The sequence below is a fragment of the Chrysoperla carnea genome, chromosome 3, assembly GCF_905475395.1.
Source record: "Chrysoperla carnea chromosome 3, inChrCarn1.1, whole genome shotgun sequence".
In the NCBI taxonomy this organism is placed as follows: Eukaryota; Metazoa; Arthropoda; class Insecta; order Neuroptera; family Chrysopidae; genus Chrysoperla; species Chrysoperla carnea.
This window is the reverse complement of record NC_058339.1, coordinates 78,437,336-78,459,570: the sequence shown is the minus strand read 5'-3', so window position 1 is coordinate 78,459,570 and position 22,235 is coordinate 78,437,336. Positions and strand designations below refer to the sequence as shown.

Here is a 22,235-nt window from a genome sequence, read left to right as displayed (position 1 = left end):
TTGAATTGTCTCGGAAATTAGACCTCCAGATATTGTGTTCAAGTGCATTTAAGATACTTTTGCTTACAAAAATCGGTAATCGAAAAAAAATAAACCGAAAATTTTATAGATCCGGAGTATTGTTGTAATTACGAGTTGGTTGGGTTGAGTTTGTCGACTATAGAGGAGTTGGTTGGGTTCTGAAGTTTTAAGCCCTTAAGTTCAAAAATGGGACACTAATACAGACATTTTTTTCGGTCTATTTTTTCCTAAATCCTGAAAAATCATATTACCCCTAATTCTATTAAAATTAAGGAAGGTTTCTAAATGAAATAAAACATTCCAGAGATATTTTTAGACCTTAAAAACAAGTGTCCTATTTTATTTTAGAGACTGCCTCAATATTTTTTTCTCCCCTTAAATTGTAGAAAAATATTTTAAGAATGTATATACCGGAAATTCAATTTTAATTCATTGAAAGAATTCCCCTTGTATTTAATAAAACGTGATTGTTACTTGAACTTTCGAATTTATTTCAATTTCGTAAAATGCAAAATAATAAATAAATGTTCAATCAGCTGGTATCTTTAAAAAGGAAATGGTATTTATTGCAGACAAAACCCACATGTCTGAAATTCAATTTAAAAAAAATAAAGAATCTTTTTGAAATTATTCAGCTGGAATAATAAAATCAAAAACTTGATCGTATACAAATACAATACTCTTTATTTTGATAACTTGATTGTGCCTCTTAAAAGTTATTTTGATATTTAAATTACGAAAATTCTCTTAAGTTAGTTTAAGCGTGAAATGGTTTTTCTTAGGAATTCAATAAAATTGAATTTAAAGAAAATTTCTTCATCACCAACTTAAATAAAGTCCAGATTATATTTAAGATAGTACGAGCTCCAGGGCAAGTTTAGACTTGTGCTTGAAGTGATTTGTAGCCGAAAAATAAGAATAAAATTGTTCGATATCTGCTTTGGTTTTCAAGATATCGAAAGCTAAATAATTAAACAAAATTTTCAATTTTCGATATTTTGAAAATTATTCAGATATCGAAAAATTTTATTCTTTCTTTTCGTTTTATATTGCGTTGTTATAACATAATTCACCATCAAAATTGAAGAAAAAAAAAATTTTTTTAATTTGCGTGCCCACTACCGTGTTCATACAATTCTTAATTAGTCGGGCACAACGAGTTTATTTTTCAAGAATTTATGAAGTTTTTAACTTTAATTTAAATAGTTTTTAGACTTAAACCAACTTCATATAAAAAAATTCAAGCCTTTTATCCAAATTTGCCCTGGTACTCGTATACTCTATGTCAAAAAAAATGCTCGTTTTAAAACATTCTAAGTGTTACTATTATAACATAACATATGATGAGTACGCTTAGAATGTTTTAACTGTAGCAGTTTTTTTGGAATTAAGTATACATCCTTAACTTCTATTTTGTTGAAAAATTGTAAACTCCTATTACAAATCGAACACATTTCTTAAACAATGACTATGAATGCATCTGCCTATTTTTCCTAGACAATAGTAACTACAATTGTTTTATAAAACGCATATGTTTGAAATAAAAATATAACTTACACAAATGTTTATAAAAAGATCCCCTAGACATTTTTCAAATTAAAATGTAAACATGCCGAAAAGAAACGATAATTAAAAATTTTAATATGATTTCTAAGAATTGCATTTATTTTGGAGGAGTTATTTTGGACAAACACACATATGGTCTTTAATAATAATTCTGTTTAGAAATAAAATTAATTTCATTTATAAACATTTTAAGAATATTTGTGTGATCGATGTAGCCAGATACAGACGCAATTGCAAATTTAAAAAAATATGAGCCTATTATACCGGACAACCCAAAAGTTGACACTAATACTTGTAGTTTATGGTTTAGTCAAAAAAATGCTTGAAAATATTAAATAAACTTTTACTGACATCCCCCCTCCCGCCGATCTCGGATCTGGATTTAATATCGTAGTATGTGCATGCTTACTCCAAAATACTGTTGAATTCGTTAAATTTTTTAGCCCAAAATTTCTTATTTTCCTCCTAAACGAATAATTTGTTTTGTCCCCTCCTCTATCTAAAGTGTGTCCATGTATTCGCGGCAAGTATATTAATCTTCGAGATGGTTGAAATTAAAACATAGAGTAGAGCTGATTATTTTGTACTGCCTTTTAAATCGAATTCCTTTCAAATTTGCCTCAAAATTATCTTTTTCTCCCCACCGAGCGGAAAGTGTCAACTTTCATTCCGCTGTGCTAAAAGAAGTTGCCACTTTCCACGTCCGTCGAGCGGAAAAATATTATACACACCACGGGAGCAAGTAAAGAATGTCTCAGATATCAAAATGTACCCTTCATGTGCCATTGAAGCATTAATTAAGGATGCACGAGCATCAAGGCAATTTTAAACAAAAAGCTAAATCAATTCGAAAAATTTTTATGCGGTTGCTCGATTATTTAAATAAATAAATGACTTCAAAAGTAGTGAATTATGTTTTAACTTGATAATATAAGACAAAAAGTAATAATACAATTTTTCGATATCTGGAGTAATTTTCAAAATATCGAAAATTGAAAATTTTGTTTAACTATTTAACTTTCGATATTTCGAAAACCAAATCAGATCTACATTCATGAAGTTATAACAATATTCATCATCAAAGATGAAAATAAGGTACAAATAATTTCAACCCTAAATCTAAAATTGCCTTGGTGCTCGTACTACCTTAAATGGCGGCACTCTATAATCTCCTTTTATAAAAGTCCACTCTTTTCACGTTTGATGTATGCGGAGTCCTTTATCAAGAGTTAATATTTTAAAAAGAGATTCGCGAATAATCTTTTATATTCTTAACAACTGGAAATAATACCGAGGTCTGAATAAAAGCGCATATGGTTTGCATATAAAACTTTACACTGTTGGTCGACTGACTGTTAACCCTTTTTTAATCACCGGATATAAAAATTAACCAAGATGTTCTTTTTTTCTATAATTATATAAAAAACACATTATTAATTGTTTATTTTTTTTTATTTTTAGGCACATTTAAACACGTGCAAATATGATGCGATCCCATGTACGAATAAATGTGGTGCACAAATACCTCGTGTATTGATGGAAGATCATCTTAAATACACGTGTCCGCAGAGACGTGCTCGATGTGAGTTCTGCACGAAAGAGTTTACCGGACATACATTGGAGGTAAGATTACTTTATTATTTATACATTTCCGGTTATTGTTTTTTTCTGAATTGATGGTTTGTGTTAATCTTTTGTTGAAAAAGAAATTATATTGTTTAAAATTTTGAAGAAAAAAAATTATTTATAAAATTTTATCGGCCTTTGCCTCTTTGTCCCAAAGAAACCCTTGTTCCACTTCTGTTAATACTCGGATTTTTAAAAAGTTGCACGCCAGATTAAGTAAAATGTAAATACATTAAATAAATTCCAATAAAAAGGGGCCGTGTATACACCCTTAGGGAACACCATGTGACAAGGAGAATCAAGGATCCTGAATAATCAGAGGTTAAGGGATTATATTTTGGTGATTTTTTTTGCATTTTCGGAATGTACATATATTTAAGTATATTCTCTAAAAATTTCAAGTTGATCCGATAAATATTCACGAAGATAAACGCATCAATAAAAAAAATTTAATTGAGTGTAAACATCTTTTGAAACTTTAAACGCGTTTTTCTCGAAACTGCATTTTCAAAGTCGGTGAGCAAGATTTCTCCGAAACGGCTCGACCGATCGGTTTCGAATTTTTTGACAATCTTCTTAGATATTAATCGAAGGAAAAATTTTAAAAAAATGGAAGCCACCATTTTGTCAAATATCCTTGACTATTCCTTCGATTAGTATGTTTTAAATGTTCTTGTTTTCATCTATTGACGAAAGAAATTTTCTGGATTTTTCATTTTGGCTAATCCAAACCACAGATATGATGCTCACCGCCAGACACTTTTTTTTTTGGAGGACCTCCAAGAGATCGTCGACATGAGCAGTATCATATAAAATTATTTTAATCGGACAGCAGGATCTTAAAATTAAAGAAATGTCCTATATGTATACGTCTTCCCAAAACAAAAAAACTTATAAAAAGCTCGCAACGGATATAACCCTTTACAATGAAATTATATCTTCTTAAGAAATAATTTCTTCCACTTCTGAAAAATGATTTATTAATTTTGAGTGTTCTTTTATTTACAGAATCATGCTGGAACATGTGGCTACGAACCAACATACTGTGAAAATAAATGTGGTTTAAAAGTTCAAAGAAGACATTTATCACAACATAAAGCAACAGAATGTGTTAAACGTTTAATTGCCTGTAGATATTGTACAAAAGAATTTGTGGCAGATACATTAACAGCACACCATGCAAAATGTGGACGGGTACCCGTAGCATGTCCAAATCGTTGTGATAGTACATTAATATTGGCGCGTGAAGAGGTTGAAGCACATTTAAAAGATCACTGTTCAACGTTAGTGATGAACTGTTCGTTTAAAGAAGCTGGTTGCAGGTAATTATCTTTCACAGGTTTTTTTTTCATAATTTAAGTGAAAAAGGAATAATATAGCCCAAATTAGTAAAGTCATGATCCAGAAAATCTTTTGGCTAATCGAGTTACTGAAGACCGTTAGCTTACAATCTCTTTAGCAGTTGTAATTTGCTAGCCTATAAAAGTTTTTAAGCAAAACGATTGCTGATACGCATTGTTTACTTTTTTCGGGTACGGACCCCTAAACACGCACTTGAAACGTATCTAAGAATATTTTCCATTAAATTAATTTTTTCCTAAGAGCCTCCCCCAAACTGAGCCGATTTTGAGGATCATCGCCTATTTTTCAGTTGTTCCGGGTACGGAACTCTAAACTTGTACTAAGAACCTAGCTAAGAACACTCCATTAAATTACCTTTCAAACGAAACATTAAAAATGCAGGCAGACGCACATAGCGGTTAAACTTATACCATCCCTTTCATGGTTCGGGAGCTAAAAAGAAACTCGAACAGCTCGATGTAACTCTGGGAATATCTCAAATTTAGAAGAGAGAAGACAAAATATGTGTACATACTGCTTTGTGTAGATTTGCAATTAAAACTTATCAAACTACAAATGACCTAAGTCCCGAAATGATTTTTGGTTTAACCTGATCAGATGTTTGAACCTAATTCAAACTTCCAAAACAAGGCTGTCTCCAGATTTCTACCCTCAAAAATTATGGTTTTAACAAATGTAAAACAGGATTGGATAAGATTTTAAAGATCGTGTTTATTTTGTTACAGATTTAAAGGACCACGATATTCAATAGAAAAACACATGGAAGAAAATTGTCAACAACATTTATCCCTAATGTGCAGTGTCGTAACCAAACAACAGCATCAAATCTCATCACTAAAAAGTGCATTATCTCGATTATCATTAAATTATTCCGGCACATTAATATGGAAAATCAGTGATTTCCTATCAAAAATGGCTGAAGCAAAAACCAAAGAAGGCATGGAATTAGTATCCCCACCATTTTTTACTAGTCAATATGGATACAAATTACAGGCATCATTATTCTTAAATGGAAATGGAGCTGGTGAAGCTTCACATATTTCTGTATATATTAAAATTTTACCCGGCGAATATGATGCATTATTAAGGTGGCCATTTGCACACTCTGTATCATTTACCTTATTCGATCAAACTACATGCCCGGAAAAAGCGTGTAATATTGTAGAAAGTTTTATACCAGATCCAACATGGAAGAATTTTCAACGTCCTAGCAAAGAACCAGATTCGTTAGGATTTGGATTTCCACGATTTGTATCACATGAAATGTTAAAGAAACGACATTTCGTTAAGGATGATACAATGTTCATTCGTGTGAAAGTTGATCCCAGTAAAATTGTTGCTGTTTAAAGAAAAATTTATACATGTGATCTGAATTTTTAATTTAAAAGAAATGTCAATGGATAAGATGAATTTGCATGATACTAGAAAAACGACAGTTAAATTAGCCATGTCAGATTGAAAGAATTTTGATACCATGACTAAACTACCAAAAGTTTACTTGCTGCTTTTTTCGTCATGAGAATTAATCTTTATACATCATTATAAAGCCAGGTTTACACGTAGAAAAACACTGCCCATACTTTTTTCTACCCGTAATCAAATAGGAACAAAGATGAAAGTAATTTACCATTCGTTAGCGAATTTTCACTGCCCACCAAGGAAACCGGGCATAATGAATAAAATATTCTCAACAAAACTTTTAAACTCCAGAATAAAAAGAAATTAGTTTTTTAATAAAAAAAATAACCAAGTACGTAGCTATTAAGCAACTCAGGAAAATGTATCAAATCTATCATAGAATAAATCAGATGTATAATTTTTTTCATAGATTTTGAAATGGCTCCACAAATTTGAGCAAGTAAATGCTTTTGCAACATTATCAGAATTTTTCCATTTTTTAACTTTCCAATTTTTTTAGCTTTTCGCATATATTTACAAATCACCGGTCGTTAGACAGCCTGAATATGACTGCTAATACAATGGTATACGTTTTACGACCATAGCCAAACTACCTTGTACTACCTACAAGGAGTTGTTGTACTAGCTACTGAAATCAGGCTTTCTAATGATTGTGTTGGCTTCCTGATTACGGCAGCCACGTATTTCTGACAAAGGCAGAAATTTTTCGCAGCCAAGGATAATTAACTGAATTAGATTCTAGTCAGATTTTCTAATGCGTGGTGATTCTTATTCAATTAAAAATTCGTGCGCTTTGTAATCTGAAAATTTTTTGGCGTCTCTACCCGGTAAGATTTTTTTGGCTATCTAGTTTGAAGTCACTCTTAATCGATCATAATTTAACGAGAGATTTCATTATTTTTCACAACACAGCACTATTTTCATCCCAAGAATTATAAGGGAAAGTTATGTTTTTATTACCTCTTACGGTGACGAGTTACAAACAGAATATAGCATTTTATTATTTAAAATTCCCTTAATTTTGGGAAAACACCAATCTACAAATTTGTGGAGGCAGAATATTAAGGAGAATATATTATTTTCTAGAAAATATTTGAGGATTAATTTGAAAATTAATAATCCAAAAAAACCTTTGTAAATATGTAAATAAACAAATCTCGTTGTACTATGTAAAAATTTTGTATTAATTAACAAGAAAGAAAACATTTTAATTAATTTAAAAGTTTTTATATTAAATTAATATTTAAAACAAATTTACAATTCCCCAAAATAAATTTATTAAGAATAGCTGGAAATAAACCAAAGGTTGTTTTAATATCTTTGCAACTTGTATTATTTAGTAATTTACACACCCTGTATATATTATATAAGATATTTAATTTGATAAGAATATTAATGTTATTTTTTAAATAAAAAGTAAAAGAAAAACACAGAAGAAAGTCATTAATCTCATTTTTTTATATTGTTTTCATTATAGTTTTCACCATTTTCATTTCAAAATATAGAGAGTATTTTTTTGTTTTTGTAGAAAATGTTTATGTGTTAAACTGTGTATAATGTCACAAGAATAAAAAAAATTTTGTGTGTGATCCATAACAACGTGTTTTATTTTCATATTTTATTTTTCAGTGAATTTTTTTTGTAACACTTCAGTGTAATAATTATACATAAGAAGAGTACCACAAATGAGTCCTTAGCAATACCTTGACCAAGGAATTGTCTGTGCCCTCCTTGGAAACAACCTGTCACTCGAAGACGAGACGTCTCCGGGTAAGAAAGCCCACAGCTTCTCCGCCGAGATTTGTCCCAGGATTATAGGATCAAGGTTTTGGACTCAAAATTTTAAACCTGAGGCCCTACAGGTTTTTGCAGGTGCAAATAACATGTATGGAGATTTCATCGTCCTCTATACAAGTGGGATCATCAGATATCCCCATGTCATGAAGGTAGTAGTTCAACCGACAGTGTTCTGTCAAAAGCCCCACCATCCTTAAAAATTGTGCTCTAGATAATTTTAAGCGAGGCAGTCGAACAGTCTCGTATGACAAAATCTCAATAATTAGGTTGAGCTTTCTCGTAGACCATTACATGATTCGGTAAGTAACGGAGCATCTTGCAATGGAAATGGCAGGCTCAGGTAAAGGGGGCCTTTGAGACAACCCCCCTCGTGCCAACGAGTCCGTTGCTTAATTTCTTTTATGCCAGAGTGACCGGGCTTAGTCAGATTAGTCTGGCTATGTTATTCAGAGCCAGGCGGTTCAGTTCATCGAAGCATTCATAGACTATCCTCGATTTAAATCTTGACACCTCAAAGATCCAAAGAGCGGCCTGAATATCTGAGAAAATGCTGATATGTGCCCCACTGTAATCTTTCGTGTGATAGATCAGGACATATTTCAGCATGTCGAAGATTTCTGATTGAAAAACCGTTGTATATTTTCTAAAAAGAATCGATCCCTTTATTCTAGGGACATAAACTCCCGCACCAGATAGATCTCCTGCTCGACACTTCAGTTTAACTAATCCGTATTTAAGATGGAAGCATCAGCGAGGCCAAATTTCTATCATTAAAAAAGTGTAAGTAATTTTCCGATAAGATAAAGTTCTGTGAATATATCATTTCATTCAAAAAGTAGTATATGTCACCATTAGAAAAAAGGAAATATCTGATAAAAAGGAGAAAGATCCGTATTCTAGTTATATATTTCACAAAAATAACACAATACAATTGCTGTAGAAATACTATTTGTAAAGCATATAAAAGCCCATAAGAAACTAGATTCATAACTTTAAATGGAAAACTTTGTCTCGTCCGTTACAAAACTCGAGCAGAGAAGTTTCAGTATGTCATCAGAAAGGATTTCATGAAAAATGGAAAGTAGTTAATTTGGAATTTTTATGTTTTTTAAAGAGTTTCGAAGAAAAATTTTTACGAAAACTTTCATAAACTTTTGAACGGATTTCATTTGTTAATAATCTTTATTTTTATAATTTTATCTAAATATTTGCTAAATATTAAATAATAAGTTTCTTAAAAAAATATACAAATATATAACAATTCTTAGCCTAGAAAATTATATACAAACTTACTTAAATAATTAGGGCATGGTAAATGTATTCGAAAAAGATGTGCTCCCTTGAGATTGCGTTCGTTGTTGATATCTCTGAAAAAGAGTAAAAATTTCAGATTTCTTAAAAACTACAGTCTAAAATTAGTTCTAAATGGGTTTTCCTTTTCTCTGGGCACTGCAAGTTATCATATCAAGCTATTTTCGACATATTTGATGGCAAATTCAGTTTTTTGAAATTTTAAAAAGGATACCCTACTAAATTTTGTCTCAAGTATTAAAAAAATTCGTGTCTCTAGCTCTTAACTATTTGGACTCGCAAACTACTGGGAATCAAAAATTAATTCTTACCTCACTCAATCGATCCAATTGATCCAGTGCATGGGGTAAAAGCGGCCGTGCAGAATTAATTTCCATAATTGTAAGATGATTTAGTCGAGCAAATTGTCCAGTAGATTTAATAAATATATCCATAGACGTTCGTAATTTCGCCATTCGTATATCCCATATATCTTTTATAATCGTTCGAATTTCTTCGGCTCGAGGTATATCACTAGCCGCACAGCCTAATAACAATTTTGCTTCGACCATGTAATATTCACTTGGCATTGCAGTAAAAAATCTACAAATACAAATCCATATAAAATTTACGAAAATAGAATTAAAGAATATGTATACTTACTTTTCAGTCTTTTCATTCTCCTTAATTTGCTCTAACATTTCAATATTCATCCAGTACGGTGGTACAATCGTACATTTTCCCCTTTGTTTTAAATTTACCGCTAGCCATATTGGTACCTCCAATAATTTGTTTGGTTCAAACGGACCTACTTCACCGGATATTAAATATACACGTGGTAATGCAAATTTTGGTAAAATTTTAACGGGATGACATTCTGCTAGAAATTCTATTTCATCCGGATCCATATCTTGAAACCATTAAAAACTATAAACTTCTTCACTCCACTTTTACGCGGGAAAATTTAGTAACATTTAGAGATATTTGTGATTTATAGTAGTTAGATAGTTCAGTTAGTCTTAAAAAGCAAATCATCGGTATTCTTGAGAATAAATTTTATAAAATATCATATTTTCATTTGAAAATAAAAATTCTTACTATGTTATTATTATATTAATTTTAATCAATTTAAATTAATTTTCATAAAGTTATTAATTAACTTGAAATACGAACGCATTTCTTTTATTAGACTATCGATAAGTTGCTACTATATTAATCACTTCTTTCTACAAGTAACCAAAGAGCATAGGGTAGAGGAGAAGCAGCCCATATGAGCTAATGTAAAATCGTAGTATACGAGTTTCAGCGCCTCTGCCGAGTCAGGCTTTCAAACTTAATAGTTAATAGTCACCCCCGCAAAGTAGTTAAACTTAATAGTCATACCCGCAAAGGCCTACAAACTTAATAGTTGATCGCCTCAGACTCCAGATGTCACTTATAATTATACTTCTGCTTCTTGTCTATCCTATAGTCTTTGCAAGTAACCTTAAAAAGAAACATAAATAAAAAATTAATGTAAACGTTAAAGAAGTTGTAAAATATAATCTAAAAAGTGTAAAATGGGGAATCTAAGGAAGAAGAAGGTAAACTTTATATTTGTATATTAAAAATATTGAATTTGTTGTAATGCTTTGAATCTTGTTTTATTTTGACAATATTACCCACGTGTAGGGAACATACCGATACATAGTATGTCGCAATATTCTAGAAAACAATACTTTAATTGCCTCTATTTCTCATCTTAATTCGAAATTAAAGTAATAAATCATATCTAATTATATATAGGTTTCATGACCCTAAAACTTTTGAAGTTATAACCAAGTTCAAGTTGTCTGGTGCATCCACGATTTCCGTAAATCAAAAACCTTAGCCCAGCGCACAGACATACTGGGGAGAAGAAAACTCAGTGCAGCTGCTCCTCTTCAATTTAGTTGGCTAAATATGTGTTTATGCCAAATCCTGTTTGATGAATTTCCACCTCTCCAGATTTGATAGGGAGATTCCCGAAATCGTGTAGTTGACTCCTGACTCCCGATATCAACATAAATTATCCAGAGTTCAGTAAAAAGATATTTTTTTATTGTTTTATATTCAGTTAATTTCGACAATTCTTAGCAGCTTTTATTTTAAATTACTTGAAGCGTAATTATTTAAATATTTAATTATGGAAAACTGAGTCAAACAAAAATAAAACATCAAAAATATCGAGTTATATTAGGATTCGGTGGTATAATTAGATTAATTTGAATTTCTCCCGACTTGGAAGTTGGATGTAGCAACCCTAGCTAGCTGTCTGATATTTTTAGGCAAAATCAATTCGGATTTGCCTCCCTCTAGACCAAAATTTTCCTTTCCTTGTTTTATTTTGCTTGAATTCAATTTAACGCACACATACTTCACTTTTTCTACGATTACACTATATTATTTATTTACTCCTTGAAACTTGAATGCTTTTCGAACTCTAACATTTTATATTTAAATATTTCTAGTATGGATCAGGTGAAGCATCACAGTTCATCTCACGCCGAGGAGCCTTAAAAAAACTACAATTATCATTGAAAGATTTTCGAAAATTATGCATCCTTAAAGGAATATACCCACGAGAACCACGTAATCGTAAACGTGCACAAAAAGGACAATCTGGTATCAAAACATTATACCACAAAAAAGATATACAATTTTTATTACACGAACCAATAATTTGGAAGCTACGTGACAATGCTGTATTAAGTAAAAAAATTGGTAAAGCTAAAGCTGTACGTGATTTCAAAAAAGCTAAACGATTCATGTACAATGTACCCACATTAAAGCTAGATCATCTTGTGAGAGAGCGTTATCCTACATTCATAGATGCTTTACGCGATTTGGACGATTGTTTAACGCTATGTTTCCTGTTCAGTACATTCCCATCGATAAAACATGTACCCCGACACCAGTCCGCGTTATGTCGCCGTTTGACTGTAGAATTTATGCATGCTGTTATCGAAGCGAAAGCTTTACGTAAAGTATTTATTTCGATTAAAGGATATTACTACCAAGCAGAATTTAAGGGAATTACAATAAATTGGATCACCCCGCATCATTTTGGATTTCAACCTCAAACTAAAGATGAAGTTGATTTCAAAATTATGTCAACCTTCGTCGATTTTTACACAGTTATGTTAGGGTTCATAAATTTCCGTTTATACCACGAATTAAATTTGTATTATCCACCAAAATTTGTAGGAATCACTAACGATAATGATCGAGAATTAGTTGACGAAAAGGCTTTAGTCACAGAACGTGTAGCTGCTTTAAATTACCCTCTATGTCGAACAGTAACTGACGATAATTCTGGGGAAGATATAGAAATTGATTCATTCCCAACTGAAGGTGATCCTGAAAAAATTGAACAAGCGAAACAAGAAGCTGAAAAAGTTAAAAAATTAAAAACTTTATTCAAAGGATTGAAATTCTTTTTAAATCGAGAAGTACCCAGAGAACCGTTGGTATTTTTGATACGTTGTTTTGGCGGAGAAGTATCTTGGGATAAAACGTTATTCGTAGGGTCAACTTTTGAGGAATCTGATGAAACAATCACACATCAAATTGTGGATCGACCTTCAATAGATAAACAATATATTTCGCGGTATTATATTCAGCCACAATGGGTGTTTGATTGTGTTAACGCTCGGGAATTACTTCCGGTTAGTAAATATTTCTTGGGAGTTATTTTGCCCCCACATTTATCACCATTCACTGACGAAACACGTGAACAATATATACCACCTGAAGAAAAAGCTTTGAGAGATCCATCCTTGGTTGAAACTAATAAAGAAGCTGAAAATGAATCTGAATCTGAAGCAGAATCTGAAGAAGAAAGTGGAATTGAAGATGATGAAGACGAAGAAGACGATAGCGAAGATGAAGACAATGAACTGAATAACACAGAAGCGGAGGAAAAAGCAGAACATAATGAGGAAGACGATGAAGAAGTTCTTGATGAAAAAGAAAAATTACGAAAACAGATGGTAAGATTTCTCAACTAAACTTAAGTATTTTTAATAAGCTCTATCCGATTTCTTTCTGTACAGAATTCAATCTTTTTTAGTTATTTTTCCCAAATGTATTAACTTATGCCTGAAATAATACCCCTTGTGAGTTTTTAAGGCTTTACGCATCTCCACAGCTACTCCAAAATAAACTATAAGGTTAAAATCGATTGTGTCGAGCTTTACTTGATGGAATTGCATTTTAATAATTGAAATATATTTCAATTATTATGTAGATTAAAAATTTGTATGTCAGTTGATTTACTAACAAGGAAGTTTCTTTTTCATATGTAAATATACGAGCACCTCCTTTATTTTTGCTAAATGTCATTCTTTTGTAGAATTGAGTTAAAAAGTTAAGTCCCCTTTTCTGCTGTTCTAACTATATCCTGCGACAATATACGAAAAGAAAAAAATCGCTTTTCAATAAAAAGCATCTAATATTAAGTAACATTTTTTTAAGGAACAAATATGACCTTAGAAAGGCAATATCATTAGGCAAAGTTATGTGAATTTTCTCTGACATCATTTTTTAATATTTTTTAGATAAAGAAAATGAAAGTTCAATCAGGTGAAGTTTTCAAAGAAAATCCATGGGAACAGAATAGACAAGAAAAACAAGAATATAGATTACGCGAGAAAATGATCAATAAAAAACATAGGAAATTGTATAAAGGTATAATGGAAGGGCGGCAAGAACGAGCTAAAGAAATTTGGCTTTTACGAAAGAAACGACGATTACATGATGAACAAGCAAAAAGTGAAGCTAAATCTAAGAAGAAACAAAAGAAAGTTGTTCAAAATGAATAAATAAAATGTTAATTTATTTATTTTTTTAATTTTTTTGACCAATTATATAATACCCAATTTTGTACAAAGTTTAGAAAAGCAATATAGCATACTTGAGGAATAGTGTCTATACTATACTTACCTATTGTCTGTTGTCAGCTTGTCTCGAGAAAAGAAGCCGAATAGACCTTTTGATTTATAAAAGTGATAACCGGACAGTTTGTAAAAAAACTAATGTGATGAAATGAATAAAAAATGCCTGGTAACTTTGTCCAACTTATTACTGTCTGCCCGAAACAATGATGAATCGGAATTGAAATGAAAAGGTCTATTGAAGTCCAGTCAGCATGTGGGCTCTCGATTTCAATTATGAAATGATCATTGATCTCTATATAACAGGATAGAGGACCTATATGACGTAAAATAAAAAGTGTTTAATTTTAAAGCATTGCCAACCAACTGTACGAAGTATACATTTGTCACGGTTTCACCCTAAGTAAAGAGTACCCAGAATTAACGCAAGAACTAATTTTGATAGAAAATACATGCACAAAATACCATATCAGGTATGATTCTAAGATCTTATCGCCCATAGAAGGGTTTTTATCGATACTTTCCTTCACCATTTTGTATAAATGTAGCTGAATAGTGGTCATACAGATCTGAATTTTCTCCCTCAAGGCTTGAGCTATCGCAGACTTATCAGAAACCTCAGGCTTCAAAAAACTCAATGAAAATAAATCCAATAATGTTTCACCTCAAGGTGAGTTTGTGCCGTTTCATGTTTTTTTAGTTCTATTCACTTATTTGGATTCCCTAGTTTAACTTCAAATTTGATCAATTTCAACCATAGACATAGTAATATTGAACTACGCGACTTATATCTTTCTGTGTCGAAAAGTGGTGCCAACTTTAGAAAGAGGCAGCCTCTGATCTAAGGTAGAGCTATCTATAGTAGAGATAACTACAACCGTAACTTTCTTTGTATCTGTTTCTAATCTGCTTCTGATTTCTGATAGGTATTAAAAGTTGCCGAGAAGACGGTCGTTAGAAACTAGTTCATCCGATTGTACCTAATGTACTAAAGTTTGGGGAATAAATTACTAAAAAGCAAGAAATTTTAAGACATCATCGTTTTTGTTTATTAGTTTTATAATAAATAACATGATATTCTTGTACAATAACTTAGTAAATATTTATTTATTTCATTTTTTGTAAATCAAATCTAAAACTGATGAACTGATAATAATATCACTTTTAAAACAAATTGAATAACAAACAGAAAATATCGAAATATTATCAATAGACGCCATTTGCATTTACGTTAAAATACATATACCAACAGTACTTTTTTAAAATGTACTTTAACATAATTTATTTAAAAAGAATTAATTTTTAACTATATAATTTACAAATTCGGTAAATGGAAATATTTTAGAAAATGTGACGCGAACGATTTATAATAATAAATATAAGCCGCCATATTTGTTTAACGTCTTATTTAAATATGTTAAACAACATGGCCGTGTTTGTTGTTTGGTTTTTTTTCGTGATTAGCGTACAATTGCGAAAAATAAGTACCATAATGCAATGGTTAACATCAAATAAAGATAAAAAATACTGTTTTTCGCAATGTGTAAGCCAATAACAAAAGTTAAGCAAATAAACGAACACAGCCCATATCGACTTAAGACCCCTATCAAATTAATTTTTCGTTCCAGATCTCCTCCCAACATATAATTTACACATGATTATGTACATAAATAAAAAATAAATTTGTGTTAAATAAATTTATGGTAAATAAAAGAACTTCGAAAAAGATCAATTCACGGTAGTTTGGAACTAAAATTATGAACGTGTGTAAGTGGTACAATTGAGTAAATAGTGTATTTTAGGACATATTATATTATATGAACGGTTTTTTTTTTTTTGGAACACATTTGATATATAATTTTGGTGATTTAAATGTAGAAAATTTCAATTTTAATCTTCATCACTATCATCATCTTCGTCCTCAATTTCAGGCATTGGGAATCGCAAAATGGCTGCAACACCTGTTAATTGTTCCAATTCTACAAAAATAAAAATATTAAATTAATAAAATAAACCCGAGACAAAACAGTTGATTAAGATGCTAATAATGTTAACGGCTATTAATCGTTCTAAGTTTAGGATTAAATTGCCTTTAAGGCCCGTCTTTACTCGGGGGTGTATGAAATATCTGGGCACAGGGTTTTGGGGGACGCCAGCCGATCATCTTATACCTACATATATACCTACACGTATTATACGTAATCAATCAGTTTCGAAAAGTACTTAACAAACATTTATTATACCTAAATAAATATAGGCAACAATATTGTTTACAAAATGCGTCTCATGCAGCTCGATACAATCGCCTTGCGACTTGCGATTTACAAGCCAACTTTCACACGCGGTAAATTCAAAGAGAGCTTGCAGCTGCAAGTTAGTGCGTGCATACTACTGTCTAATCTACTTATAAAAACAATAACACAAATAAAAGCATAACGTTTGGGATACCTAAACGTTATTTAGTAATTAGTATTTAATTAGCACCAAGGAAATTTTAAATAAAATGATACAAACAAAAATAACAATTGGGCCTCTACCGTTGTAGAGGCCCAATTGTCTCTCAAGTTGTTTATTTTTTGATAAAGACCATTTTTTACATTTGGACTTTTGTTCTATCTCTAACGGGCCCAAGACCCAATTGACCTATGTTGCTCATTTACGAACTTGACCTCACATTTTACGTACTGAGTGCACTGTAAAAATTTCAACTTGATATCTTTTTTTGTTTTTTTTCGTGTTCACAGACGGATGGACATACAACCGAAAATGGACTAATTAGATGATTCTATGAACTATACCAACATTTTTTTCGTAGCATCAATATTTTTAAGCGTTAAAAACTTGGGACTAAACTTAATATACAATGTATATTTCATATATAAATGGTATAATGACGTTTAATTTTTTTTGTTGGGGACGCCGTCTGATTTAATTCGCACTCCGGTAACTAATATAGGCACGACCCTTTTTTGTGAACAGTTAAGATCAGGAAATATTTCGAAGAAATATAAAATAAAAATATTGCAAATAACAACATGCAAATACTTACGTTCGCCAGACACGTGCATACTCGAAAAGATCTTAACTTCCCCACCAGATTCTCGAACTGAATCAACTAATTGCACATACTGTTTACGTGTTTGAACATCTTGATTCCTAAATAAATTATCCGAAATAAGTAATGTTTCGATTGCTTGTGATTCATTTGCCTTCTCCACATGTTTTTTTCCATAAAATGCTTTTGCTGGATCGGTTTGTAACATGGTGTAAAATGTCTCTAAAGCTCGCACCTCACTTGATGCTTTTGTATCGGATATACGGGCAAGAACAGCTGGATCTTGTAAAACTTCTATAATAACAAAAGAAAAAGGTAAATAAATTAGGATAATATTTAGGAGAAGAAAACCATTATGGATGTTAGGCCCGATTTTCGAAATCGAAATTTATAATAAATAACATGATATTCTTATTCGTATCTTTACGTTTTATGGTCAGGATAAGGCATTGACACCAATTCCAAGAAGAAGTATGTGTGTGTATGTGTCGTGATTGTGTGTGTAGGTACGCACGAGTGTGGTCTTTCCTGATCGATATCTCTCGAACAAACAAAAAAAATCGACTTCGTTGTGGTTTCGACCGAAGCGAGGAGTTCAAATTTATGTAGTCGAGTTTTCGATTTTTTAATTTACACTTACCTTTAAGTGAATGCTTAAATCCCGAAGACGAATGAACAAGTAAAAATTTACTCTTATTTTCAAGCAATATTTTATTGTCTGATTTAACGGCCGTTTGCATCATATAATCAAAAAATTGATCCTTAACAAATCCAGGCGAAGCAATTAAAACACATTTTGCCACATCAAAATTTACATGCCTTAATATTCCTTGCATTACACTCTCATAAAATTTAGCCAAACCCTGAAACAATAAATACAAAACATTTTTTAAATATAAATTTTCTGTATTGCAATCAAATATAAAACCTTTTCGTGCTGTTGAACATTTCCTTTTCGTTTACGTGGAATTGTTACATCAATTTTGGCTCGCACAATAGTCATGCTGGCTGTAATTAAGCAAATGTGTGCTAGACCTTCTTGCATTACGACAGCTGCCACATCTGCACTTTGCATTGGATCGCAAGCCATATCTACACGTTCTAACGATATCGAATCCCATTCTGGTTTTTGTAGGGAGAATTTACGATTTAGTTCTAGATCTAATGTATGATATGCACCCATCTACAAAAAAGTATGTATTTTTTAGAGCTTTACAAAAATACTCCGGCGGTGCGTATTTACCTTGACATATTGATTTTCCTCGATGTTTCGCCCTTTTAATCGTAAAACACATGCTTGTGTATCGAAATCAATTGATTCGACGCGAATCGTTAATACGGTACGAACACGACTTGATGTTGATGATCCTGTAGCTGATTCAGATTGTACTTTACGTATTGTCGATCCTCGAACACAATCTCCCTCAGATATAAGATTGTATGCGTGCCACATATCTTCTGGTTCCTCTGGGATAAGGGCCACAGTCCTTTATGAAATTTAATTTTTTTAATTTATAATTGTTGCTTAATTCTAGACATTTTTTTTCTAACATGAAAGTATTTAGTCTTGAATCGAAAATTATGGAATCAAAAAGGCTTACATGTCATATCTAAAACTCTACAATAGGTCTGGCATTAATTTGGACGTGATTTTTGTTTTTCTAGGTTCAAATTATATACCAGAAATTTAAAAACTATTCAAAGTGATACGCCTTAAAACATTGTAAATAAATTTTTGTGTTCAGAATGGATCTGGGTTTATAGGATTTAAAAAAAACTACAAATCTGTTATTAATTTGGATTTTAATCTCGTTTTCCGGCTCCCCCATTTTCCTGGTTTCCAAAATGGGTGAGTTGTAGTTTTCAAAGACTAAAAAAATATTTGTTTATTTCAATACGGAAAAAATTCAAAGAACAAATCAATACGGCTCAATTTTCGTGGCTTCCTTAGTACCTAATTATAATATTCTTGGAATTTCCAGGATAGGTATTGATTTTTTGTATACGAAGAGTCATTATCCTACGCAGTCTTGACATAAATGGGACAGATTTTAGACGTAAATCTACTAAGCCACAAAAACGTAGACTTTAAATGTTTTACGAAACATTTATTGTACAAGAAAATGACTGAAATTCCAACAATTTTACTTAAATGCAAACAATTATTGAATTTCAATTTGGGAAAACTGATTTGGATAAAAACTGAGCTTATATTTTCATGAGAAATAAAATCATTTCTGTTATGGCATAAAAGGGATATTATAAAGGCTCAACATATTGTTATCATGCTAAGAATATTATTTTTAAGACATCTACACCATGCGTTATCTAACCTCACTTACAATTAAAATACATATTTTATATAATTAATAAAATAATTACCCCTCTCCTTCTTTATCAACATTTTTATAAACTAATTTCATTGTAATTCTTGCTAAAACTGAGTCATTTGAATACTAATATAGAAAAATATTGATAAATTTTGTAACTTGCAACTCTGGCATTTCGAGAACATTTTTGTAAAGAGACAACCTGTTTAAACTTTCATGCGAATGACGTTTTGAATGTTTTGTAAGTTGTTATCATTCTATCTTTATTGAATTGTGGTAGATAAACAAAGATATGATGATATTATCAAGTGTATATTAAATGTACCTATTTTGATATGAATCATATCCATATGGACCTATGTGCAGCATCCGAATATGATCCGAATTCATATTATTTCTCTTTCTAATGTGAAAGTACAGTCGCAGAGAAAAGTCAATTTTATGATTAGATGGTATTGCGAAAAAATTTGCGATATTGATTTCATTGGAAAAATATTTACTAAATTTATACTAGCCATTACACGCTCACTTCTCTGCGTAATTTCAATTTTGTTCAAAAATAGTAATCAAATGTACAAAACTATAAGATAAAGAAACTTTTCCTTTGATCTCCTCTGAGGAAAGAAAAAAGGTTTAAATGCAAAAAATGTTAATTAACAACTTGCAACATTTTCCTGTTTTCCAGTATAAGAGAGAGAATTTTGGGCAAAAATTTACTTTCCTTTTTTCCAAAACTATAAAAGATACAAATTTGTAAGTAGCTTCGGATAGTGAGTGTTCTAATTCCATATCAAACCAATACGTGAGGATTCCAAAGAACAAAAGAAAAATTTTTTTAAAAATTACATGTGCGAATAGGTATCTTAACTATTAAATATTATGAGCTAAACAATAAACTTTTATTTTGTAGTGTACACGTAGCTACCTTACTTTCTTTACCTATCTAAAAAAAATACAGTCAGAAAAAGATACACTTATACAAAATACAATAAAATAAAAAGAGTCTACAATATTAGTTCTTTATATCAATTCATAGATGTCTATAGTTAGACTAAATTGAACAAAATAATTATATTGTAAGAATAAGTAAGAATATTTCGACTTTACAAATAATAATAAAAATTGTGACGTTAAGTGATATTCAATTTCATCAATTTTATATTATTTTCTGTGTTTATTCCTTAATTAATTTATTCTAAATCAATAAAAAAACTACCAATTTTAAGGGTAAGTACGTCTAATTATAATTCATCACATAATAATATTGTCACGTCATATGATCTCTGTTTTTAATGTCAAAAACATTACACACTGTTTTTGGAAGGTATTACAAATTTACCGTTTGAATTTATCTGTTTTGGTAAAAGGTAATTAGTACGATACATAACGGGAATTAATTATAACAAAAAATAAATGAAGAAAAACAGAGTTTGTTGTGTAGATTTAAAAAAATAAGGTTACAATTTTTGGGTTAATTTTTTGGCGGAATGATGTATGAATGACATAATCAGTTATATTTGTTTATGTATGCATGTAAAACCACGTGGATTTGAAAGAAAAAATCGATAATTATTTTGAGTAGGGAGGACCAAGTTTCCGTTTATGTTCATACAACATTCGTTTTTGGTATTTTGAATTAGAAACAGGTGTATGATGTAATTACATGTTTGTTATTTTTATTTAATTGCGTTTTGAAGATGATTTTGTCTATTTTACATATTATTTAAATATCCGGTTCTGGAATCGATTTTGCAAAAAATTTTGGATCATGATTATTATTATTTATTTTGTCATCACTTTACTGAAATCGTTATAAATGGTTTTCTTTTAAGGAGGAACTCAATGAAAATTCATATAAAAAAGTAGTTCAATACACAATAATACACACAACCAAAATATGAAAGGAACAAAATTTTTACTTCAATTTCAAACAGCTGATTGTCGCTCAAGAATTTTAACCATACTTTGCCGCTTTACACGGATGATTGAAATGCCGATAAAAATTTTATATCTAAATTTTATATAAAGTTTCGAATCGTAATACAATTTTAAAAATTATTTTACAAAAAATTTGTTAGAACCACTCGAAAGCTTGTTTATTTTTATTTTTTTTGAAAATAAGCAATAAAAGTACGAGCCTTTTGGGTTAAGATATGCTTGGCGCTTTCCAAGCAAAATTGAAACTTCTGGATTTAAAATCCTGTATCTTTTGAAATAATCATCGCACTGGAAGTTTATATATTTTATATATAAACATGTATATATTTAACCGTTTTTCGTATAAATTTCGAAAAAAGGACTTGCTTTTCGGGCCAGTTTTTTTTTAGTTGAGCTTCTGTAGATCATCCTTAACATAGGAGGAGTATCCGAACAACCAACACTATGTTAGAATGTTTCAAGGCTTTTTAATAAAAAAATAATTAATGATCTGATAAATAAATAAATGATTTTAATTAAAAAATTATTGTAGTATATGTAGACTGTTGTGCCTTGGGTCAATTTCACATTTTTATGTTTTTTAAAGCCAATTTTTTAAATATAATAAATGAAATTATATCTTATGGCGTCATTATTCTTACACACTATGTGTTTATTTTCAGCTGTCGATAAAAGTTATACATTTTTTTAATATGTGATTCATGGTGTAAGACCATGGTCAAATCCAACCGTACTTTTGATGACCCCTATCGACTGTACTTGTGAGCTCTCCTCTAACAGTTATGTAAGAGTTATATGATTGAAACATTGAAAGCCTTGCAGGTTTCTCTCATAGGTATCCTTTGATTTGAGCGTTCGAAAATAGTTTCAAAAAAATTATTGACTACAAAGCATGCTTACCTATCACAAAAGGCTAAA

The 22,235-nt window shown here is 30.8% G+C and overlaps 4 protein-coding genes across 7 annotated transcripts in view; 2 read left to right on the top strand and 2 right to left on the bottom strand.

The window, feature by feature from the left end:
- Positions 1 to 6,442, top strand: part of LOC123295434 (TNF receptor-associated factor 4) — a 149,850-nt gene extending 143,408 nt beyond the window's left edge. For all 4 annotated transcript variants that reach the window (XM_044876782.1, XM_044876783.1, XM_044876780.1 and 1 more), the window contains 3 exons: positions 3,049 to 3,210; positions 4,222 to 4,535; positions 5,301 to 6,442. In XM_044876782.1, coding sequence (XP_044732717.1) covers positions 3,049 to 3,210; positions 4,222 to 4,535; positions 5,301 to 5,922 — 1,098 coding nt within the window. In that variant the 3' untranslated portion in view covers positions 5,923 to 6,442. The remainder of the gene's footprint in view (positions 1 to 3,048; positions 3,211 to 4,221; positions 4,536 to 5,300) is intronic.
- Positions 6,443 to 9,054: 2,612 nt separating this feature from the next.
- LOC123295792 (DNA replication complex GINS protein PSF2) lies at positions 9,055 to 10,041 on the bottom strand. Its single transcript, XM_044877250.1, has 3 exons — positions 9,745 to 10,041; positions 9,414 to 9,684; positions 9,055 to 9,158 (listed from the first exon to the last, which is right to left on the bottom strand). Exons 1-3 carry the CDS (start codon positions 9,987 to 9,989, stop codon positions 9,093 to 9,095), a joined length of 582 nt encoding a protein of 193 aa, XP_044733185.1. The 5' UTR covers positions 9,990 to 10,041; the 3' UTR covers positions 9,055 to 9,092.
- A 251-nt stretch (positions 10,042 to 10,292) lies between these two features.
- LOC123294676 (pescadillo homolog) lies at positions 10,293 to 13,947 on the top strand. Its single transcript, XM_044875781.1, has 4 exons — positions 10,293 to 10,310; positions 10,559 to 10,664; positions 11,571 to 13,091; positions 13,659 to 13,947. Exons 2-4 carry the CDS (start codon positions 10,641 to 10,643, stop codon positions 13,920 to 13,922), a joined length of 1,809 nt encoding a protein of 602 aa, XP_044731716.1. The 5' UTR covers positions 10,293 to 10,310; positions 10,559 to 10,640; the 3' UTR covers positions 13,923 to 13,947.
- A 1,354-nt stretch (positions 13,948 to 15,301) lies between these two features.
- Positions 15,302 to 19,583, bottom strand: LOC123294673 (protein pelota). The gene is made up of 6 exons (XM_044875779.1): positions 19,432 to 19,583; positions 18,293 to 18,536; positions 17,978 to 18,232; positions 17,690 to 17,912; positions 17,044 to 17,343; positions 15,302 to 15,973 (listed from the first exon to the last, which is right to left on the bottom strand). The coding sequence occupies exons 1-6, from the start codon at positions 19,470 to 19,472 to the stop codon at positions 15,885 to 15,887; spliced, it is 1,152 nt and encodes a 383-aa protein (XP_044731714.1). The 5' UTR covers positions 19,473 to 19,583; the 3' UTR covers positions 15,302 to 15,884.
- Between the last annotated feature and the right edge of the window lie 2,652 nt (positions 19,584 to 22,235).

Bases quoted from the DNA above. Each gene is read 5' to 3' on its own strand.
- LOC123295792 (XM_044877250.1), bottom strand. From the start codon at position 9,989: ATGGATCCGGATGAAATAGAATTTCTAGCAGAATGTCATCCCGTTAAA. The intron at 9,685-9,744 runs GTAAGTATACAT...TTGTATTTGTAG, and splicing joins GAGAATGAAAAGACTGAAAA to ATTTTTTACTGCAATGCCAA. The intron at 9,159-9,413 runs GTAAGAATTAAT...ACTCTTTTTCAG, and splicing joins AATTGGATCGATTGAGTGAG to AGATATCAACAACGAACGCA.
- LOC123294673 (XM_044875779.1), bottom strand. From the start codon at position 19,472: ATGAAATTAGTTTATAAAAATGTTGATAAAGAAGGAGAGGG. The intron at 18,537-19,431 runs GTAATTATTTTA...AATTTCATAAAG, and splicing joins GTTGATAAAGAAGGAGAGGG to GACTGTGGCCCTTATCCCAG. The intron at 18,233-18,292 runs GTAAATACGCAC...ACTTTTTTGTAG, and splicing joins AGGAAAATCAATATGTCAAG to ATGGGTGCATATCATACATT.
- LOC123294676 (XM_044875781.1), top strand. From the start codon at position 10,641: ATGGGGAATCTAAGGAAGAAGAAG. The intron at 10,665-11,570 runs GTAAACTTTATA...AAATATTTCTAG, and splicing joins GGAATCTAAGGAAGAAGAAG to TATGGATCAGGTGAAGCATC. The intron at 13,092-13,658 runs GTAAGATTTCTC...AATATTTTTTAG, and splicing joins AAAAATTACGAAAACAGATG to ATAAAGAAAATGAAAGTTCA.